The sequence below is a fragment of the Corvus brachyrhynchos genome, unplaced genomic scaffold (assembly GCF_000691975.1).
Source record: "Corvus brachyrhynchos isolate BGI_N302 unplaced genomic scaffold, ASM69197v1 scaffold4, whole genome shotgun sequence".
Lineage (NCBI taxonomy): Eukaryota > Metazoa > Chordata > Aves > Passeriformes > Corvidae > Corvus > Corvus brachyrhynchos.
The window spans coordinates 2,947,192-2,954,386 of NW_008237878.1; the positions used below are offsets into that span (position 1 = coordinate 2,947,192).

At 63.9% G+C, this 7,195-nt stretch overlaps 1 protein-coding gene across 2 annotated transcripts in view; it reads right to left on the reverse strand.

Moving 5' to 3' along the window:
• The window catches only part of SLC38A3 (solute carrier family 38 member 3), a 14,427-nt gene extending 7,556 nt beyond the window's left edge, over positions 1–6,871 (reverse strand). The window contains exon 1 of one of the 2 annotated variants that reach the window (XM_008632188.2): positions 6,710–6,871. Coding sequence is in view for 1 of the 2 variants with exons in the window: in XM_017732396.1 (XP_017587885.1) it covers positions 4,030–4,107 (78 nt within the window). In the remaining variant the exon portion in view is untranslated. Of the gene's footprint in view, positions 1–4,029; positions 4,123–6,709 lie in introns of those variants that run through there. The other variant, XM_017732396.1, reaches the window with a different exon arrangement.
• Positions 6,872–7,195: the final 324 nt, after the last annotated feature.

Genomic DNA, 7,195 nt, shown 5'->3' on the forward strand with positions numbered 1-7,195 from the left:
AGGTCCAGCCAAGGGCCGGTGCCACCCGGCTGGAGGTTAGGGCGGGCCGGGATGCAATGCCGTCCCCAGCCCCGGAGGACGCTGCTGCCCCACCACCCCTGGGGCCGCCATGGGGCGAGCAGGGGACATGCCCATCTTTATGCTCCCAAGGGATTGGTGGCCCCAGAGATCAGAGGAGCCTTTCCACAGCACGGTCAGGTCCAGCAGTCCTCCTAGCACGCAAGGGAAGGATGACACGGCAGGGTGTGGGTGCCAGCACCTCCGGTCTCCTGAGCTGCTGCCCTGCTTGTCCCTGCCCATCCAGGCCACAAAGACGACCTGGCAGGGTCATTCCAGGCCACACACTGGCTGCTGGCACTGTCAGGGGGGCCGAGCCCCGAAGGCTGGCCCAGGGTGGTGAACACACATTTGGGCCACCCTGCCTGCAGCACCCAGCCGGGTGGGGAAACTGAGGCAGGACACAGGCCAGCAGGGACCAGAATGGGAAGGCTCAGCCATGTGGGGGACAAGAGGGAAGCGCAGGGCGGGCTCTGGGTGATGATTTATCCCCTCCACTAGGCCTCCGCTTGGGATGGGTCCAGGCATGAACAAGGCTGCCAGCACGTCCAAAAGCCACCGTTAACTCTGCGCCTTCCCACCACCACAGGCAGGCATCGCTGAACCCACCACTTGCCCAGTATGGGATTGAGGGGGGGCACCAGATCCGTGATGTTCCATCACCTCCCTAAGCCCCCCAGTGCCACTGGGCTGCCTGCGGGCAGGGCTTCACCGCATCCCACTGGTGGCAGGCAGGAGCTGCCCACTCCCCTGCCCGCTCCCCCACGGGCGCCAGGAAGGCTGGGCACTCTCGTCTGCAGCCCCTTTCTTCTCCCAGGTTATAATTACACCTCTCTGGGCAGCTCAGGAAATACCAACTTCTTCCCCCAAGCGTCTCTCGGAATAGCAAGCGGCACAGCCGAACTCATTCAGCATGCACTGGGTTTCGTGCTGCCACCCAGACGCTTCCTCCTGCCGGGCAGCCCTGGCACAGCCTTGGCACAGCCCTGGCACAGGCCCAGCACCACTCACTGCCACTTCCCCAGTTGGCCCTGGCCTTTGCCCCTCGGCCAGGGTCTGCTGGTGGCAGTGGCCAGGGCAAGGGGGGAGATGAAAGAGGAGGGAGCATGAGACGCTTCGATCAGGCAGTGCGAGCCCTGCCTGCTGCTGTTTGCCTTGCGATAAGGCAGAACAACAAATACAGAGTGACGGGTGGCCCTGGAAGGGTGGCTTGATTCCCCTCCAGGCTGGGGCTGGTGGGTTCACCGTCTCCCTGAGTGCCCACCTTAGCTGGGAACCCTCTGCTCTGGGCAAAGAGCATCTCCTCAGGGATCTCTTCCCCCGCGGTGCCACCATGCAGACGGGATGCTGCCAGCATCACTGCCTTGTTGGGTAGCCCATGCGCTGCCTGGCATCGTCTGATCGCCAGCCCCAGTGCCCACTCGCCCAGCCTGACGGCATGGGCCTGGCCACGTGCGTGGGCACAGAACCCCCCCGCTGTGGCACCCAGGGCCGCGTTCCCGGGGGTGCTGAGCAAGCTGCATCGATTTCCCGGCATGCGCCTCTCCGCTGCCTGCCAGGCTCTGGGACACAAGGACAGCGACAGCCCTCCTGCAGCCAGACCTCCCACCTCTCCCAGGCTGTTCTGGCTGTCCCAGAGCTTGGTGACACCCCACCAACACTACGGTGTGGCCAGGCAGCCTGAACCGGGCCCTGGTGCTGTCCCGCAGCCGTGCAGATGGAACACAGAGCCGGATGTGTGGGACGGCACGTCCCATCCCACCGGCCACGTCTGCGCTTCAGGGGAGGCCACGTTTGGTCTCGCACACTGCATCCCGGCCAGCACAGACGCCTGCCTGCCCTCGCTGGGATGGGGACACGTGTGTGGGGCGGCAGGGCTCCCAGATCCCTGCCCTACCCCGGCAGACAGGCAGTCCTGGGCTCACCCCGGCCCCCTGCCAGCCTTCCTCGGGGACCAGGGTACTGTGGTGAGGGTTCAGTCCTGGAAGGGACTGCATCCCTCTCTCTGCCTCTCATCCCACTTCCACACAGACTTTATTTAAAAGGTGGAAAATCCCAGCTGGGAGCGCAGCACAGGCAGGAGCGGGGGGCTGGGCAGGGGAGCTCTGTCGGCAGTGCCAGCAGATATGTTGGATGGGAGGTTCATTGCACGTGGCAATGTGGCCAGGAGGATGTGAACCACCCTGGGCAAGCCAGGCTCCTGCCCTGTGCCAGTTCCCGCAGTCAAGCCCTGGCCCGGCACAGTCCCCACCAGCGCACGCGGTGCCGGTGGGAGTACGGCACACATGGGGACAGCCACCAGTGCCTGCCAGCCATGCCTGTGCCAGGCAGTGCCAGCCCAGGGGGCCGTGACCCACCATGTCCCCACAGCCCACAGCACCCATCTGTGAGCACCCACTGCTCTCACCCGTGGGGAGCAAAGGCACGGGGTCTCCTTGGCAGAAGGTGAGTGCTCCCCCAGGCCGGGGACCCCCAGAGGGCAGAGACTCCCTCCCCATCTCCTCTCCCTTGCAGATGAATCCTCGATAATCCGGCCCAGCTGGGGCCGTGGGACTATTCCGGGTGGTAATCCGGCTTTAGCGCCAAGCCTGCCGCAGCTGCCGGCCTGCGTGCTGCCAGCCAGGTATCCCGCTGCTGCCGGTGTGTGCCAGGGGGACGGCAGCCCCCCCGCCCCTGCCCGCCTGCCCGGGTGGCTCTTCGGGTTTCAGCAGAGCTGGGCAGACAGGTCTCATATTCCCTGAGGCTGTGCTGATGACCGAGCCCTGCCAGAGAGATGGGCAGCTTGGGCAAGTGGGCAGGGGTGCCAGTTGTGTCCCCCCACTGCCTTCAGCCCCAGCACTGGAGTTACCCCCAGCACTGCTGCTGGGCCCAGGGTGACCCCAACCTGGGGTCCCTGGTCAGCCCCTGGCACTTCTGTGGGCACAGAGGTGTGTGGGCACAGCTGGGCAACAGCCCAAACCTGGGTGGTCCCTGGGCAATCCCTCCCCAGGGAAATTGACCCCAGCAGGGCACACAGCAGAAAACTTTCAGCCCCAGCCCTGGGGTCACCCCCAGCACTGCTGCTGGGCCCAGGGTGACCCCAACCTGGGGTCCCTGGTCAGCCCCTGGCACTTCTGTGGGCACAGAGGTGTGTGGGCACAGCTGGGCAACAGCCCAAACCTGGGTGGTCCCTGGGCAATCCCTCCCCAGGGAAATTGACCCCAGCAGGGCACACAGCAGAAAACACCCCCCTCTCCTTGCCCTCCACAGAGAACCCCCCTCCATGGCTGCCCTGGGAGCGAGGTCTGCCCTTCCCCTGAAGCACACACAGCCATAGCTTTCCCCCCAACCTGCCTTCCCAAAATTAGCACCTCAAACCTGGTTTTAACCCATGGTGCTCCACCCTCTACCTCCCAGCTAAGCAAAGGTAGTGTCAGGGTGCCACCTCCCCCAGAGGAAGTGAGGATCCAAAGGGGCAAATCCAGCCATTCAGGGGATTCACCTCACCTTTGGAGGTGTCTGGCCATGGGCATGGGAACTCCAGCAGCTGTGGGAAAAGGACAGCTGGACACCTGCCTGGTGCCTGGCTGGAGAAACATCTGGGTAGCCCTGCTCTAGACCTTCCCCAAAGAGATCTGCTGGAGATTCTCTTGAGATGGCTCCACCAGAGATCCTCAGGAGATGACAGCCCCACCCGATGGCCATGCCAGCCAGCCCCACTCATGCCCCCAGCACAAGCTGGGTAGAGTAAGCACTGCTCCTGGGCTCACCTCACCCCTTTCAGCCCCAAATACCACACCATGGCTCAGCCTCAGGTCAGGCGATTCCCCTGGTGCTCCAGCCAGGGCAGGATTGGCAGTGGCAAGTAGGAACAAGTGGCTCTGGGAGCTGCTGTCTTGGCTAGCAGGGCTCTGGCAGCACCAACACCTGCCTGGGCACTTCTGGGCATCTCTGCCGGACCGTGTGGGCAGCGGTGTCCATCCAGGGTCTTACCTCTAAGAGCACAAGTGGCACCCATGTCCTGGGGGACAGCTTTGCCTGGGCCTGGGAATGTGCCTTCATGCAGAACATGCCAACGGCTGAGTTGGCCCATGGCCACTCTCCTGCAGCAATGGACATGCCAGGGTCTGGGCTACACTAGGGAGGGGAAAGACGGTTCAGGGAAGGGGGTGGTGGACCCAAACACTATGGTGGGGCCATGGAGAGGGTTTTCCAGTGCCAGAGCCATGGTGCAGCTCAGCCACGGCATCACCTGCCAGGCACACACCCCAGGATGGGGCCACGCTGCAGGTATCAGCCATCAGCATCCTGCCACATCCTCCAACATCCAAGCACAAGTACTGAGGCAAGCCGCGAAGAGCAGTGGGGAAGCTGAGGCCAGGCAAGGGGAGTCATGTTCAGCACTGGGACAGCCCAGGCTGTTGCTGTCACCTGCCAGCTTGAGTCCATGTGGTACAAGGTCAGGTGGCAGAGGAAGCTGGCAGCATGGAGGTGGGGTCAGGGTGGGCATATCACAAGGCCGATGGCACCCAGTGTGGTTCTTGGGCAGGCTGGGTGACACCAGCTTGAGCACAAAGCATCTCAGGCAGTGCTAGGCTGTATGATGGGTTCTGCTTTAAACTTCAAACACTGCCCGCCAGGAACGCAGGGCCACCCAGGGAAGACGGTGGCACAGGTTGTGGCACTGCAGAGACTGGTGGGCAGGTAGTGCCTGGGAAAGATCACGTCAGGTTTTCTACCACACCTCTGGAGTTGTGTTTTGCCTTGGAAGCAAGACACTTTCCAGCAGTTCACACTCCCCAAAACACACCTGGCCTTAGTAGGATGACACGGAGGCATCAACAGCAAAAACTCCAAGCTGCCAATTGCTGCTGGCAGTGCCAGGGACACCAGGAGGAGGGACTGGCCTCAGCCACAGCCCCGCGTGCCTCCCGCACCCCCAGCACAGCCCCCTGTACCAATCAGGAGCCATGATTTGCCCAAGCCCCATGGCACCACTGCTGCACCCAGCCATGCCACTCTCACCATTGGACCAGCCTGACATTTGCTCCACGGGGAATGCAGGACTGGGCTGGCTGTGCCCCGCTGGCATGGGGGACCCAGCCAGTCCCAGACCTGCGTCAGCGCCTGGGGAGGCACGCAGCGGCTGAGACCCACGCGGCGAGGAGAGCCGGGGACACGGGGGGTCCGTCCTGTCCCCGACCCGCCTCTGTTTTCTCAAGGGTTGCACTTCCAAAGGAGCCCGTGGGATCCCGCTCCTTCCCGCATCCCCATGCGCCAAGGAAAATAGGCTCTGCCGTGCTTGTTTGTTTGCCGTGGCCGCGGCCCCGGCGTGTGATTACAGCTGCAGCACGGCCGGGTGCTGTGGGGCCCTTTGCGCCTCAGCCAGGGTCCCCTGCAGTGCCAGCACCTCCATGCCACCCCCGGGGGGGATGGGGTGTCCCACTGCCCCTTAGCATCCCTGGCCACCAGAAACAAGGCACACCAGCACTCTGTTCTGGGAGACAGGGCAGTGTTCAGAGGCACAGACAACTTTCTCTGGGGTACCCCCATGAAGCCACAGGGACCAGGCAGGTCTAACACCTAACAGCTTGGGCCTGGTCCAAACACCAGTGGAAAATTCCCTGTCTCCTCCGCATCGGCTCAACACAGCCATGCCCTCTGCAGCCAGCCAAGGCTCTGCTTCCCTGCCATCCCACCTGTTGGGGACTTGCCAGGTCCCCTGTCTCACCGTGCCACCGCAGAGCCAGCCAGCTTGGGGACCCCAAGTCCAGCAATCACCTGCTGTGGTTCAGCTTCCCTTGGGGAAGATTTCTCTCCAGTGGGACGTTCACAGCTGACACAGCAGAGAGGGCCACCATGCTGGCTGGCATAGGACACGCGTGGCCGACAGGAACGCAATGTGCTGCCTGGCTTTCCACGCTGCTGTCCCAGGCAGCCAGGTTCTATAAATACCACAGCCGACGGAATCACCGCATGCAGGTCCAAGGCAGCCCCAGAATGCCCATGACGGCCGGCATCACTCTCCCTGCCCGTGCCCCCTGCTCCGGCACCCCGACACCCTGACACCCGATCCTGGCCACAGCCGCTTCCAGCCTTCAGCAACATATGTCATTCCCACTGGCGATTAAAAATTAAAGCAGAAAAAAGGGAAAGTAAAAGGAGTTTGGGGGTTACTGTCACTACAGTATCAGCGGAATTATGCACACCAAAGCCCCCAACACCGCGGTCCGGGCAGGGGCAGTGTCAGGGCGCTGGGGTCCCAGGCGGCACGGCAGGGCTCTGCCTCCCCCTGCACTCGCGGGATCTGTCACCCACCCGTGGGAAGGTACCAGCCGCTGGGGAGGGAAGTGGCAGAAGTACAGCAAAGGAAACAGCCCCGGGGCGCTGCCACCTGCCAGAGCTGCCGGGCCCCGGAGCCTCCCCGGTGCTGCCCGGCGCCGGCAGCAGAAGGAGGAAACGGAGGAGGAAACGGAGGAGGAGAGACAGCCGGGCTGTGGGGTAAAGCGGGGCCGACGAAAGGAGATGGGTCGGAAGGACTGAGTGGGGTGCGGAGGAGAATTAGGGAAGGTGAGGGGTCCGAGCGCCCGGCAGCCTCCAACCACGGAGCTTCACAGAGGACAAGGCAGCGAACCTCGGGGTGCGAGCAGCAGGGGAGACTGGAGAGACCTACCTGCCCCCTCTCCGCGGTGCCTCTGCTGCGGGCTGGGGCAAGCAGCCCCCGGTGGCCGGTGCCGCGGATTAGAGACTATCCTGCGACCGTAATCCCGGCGGAGCCGGAGATTAAACCGGACCCGAGCCCGCCCCCAGCGCGGAGGCTCCCAATCTCCTCTCCGCCGGAGGAGCGCTGGGGAGCGGGTGGAGCGACCGCCCTGCATCGACAGACCCCTGCCCCGCCCCGCCCCGCCCCGCTCCGCTCAGCTCCGGCGGGACCACCGCCCCTCGGGCACAGCCGCCCACTGGGCATCGCCGTCCCACTGGGCATCAGTGTCCCAATGGGCATCACCTCCCGCACGGGAATAACCTCCCCCCCACCAGCCATCATCCCCCACTGGGCACCAGTGTCCAGGCAGCGCTGCCCCACCTGGAACAGGTCCTCACCAAGCATCCCCAACGCACCACACACAGCGACCGCACCAGGTATCGGTGCCCCTCTAGG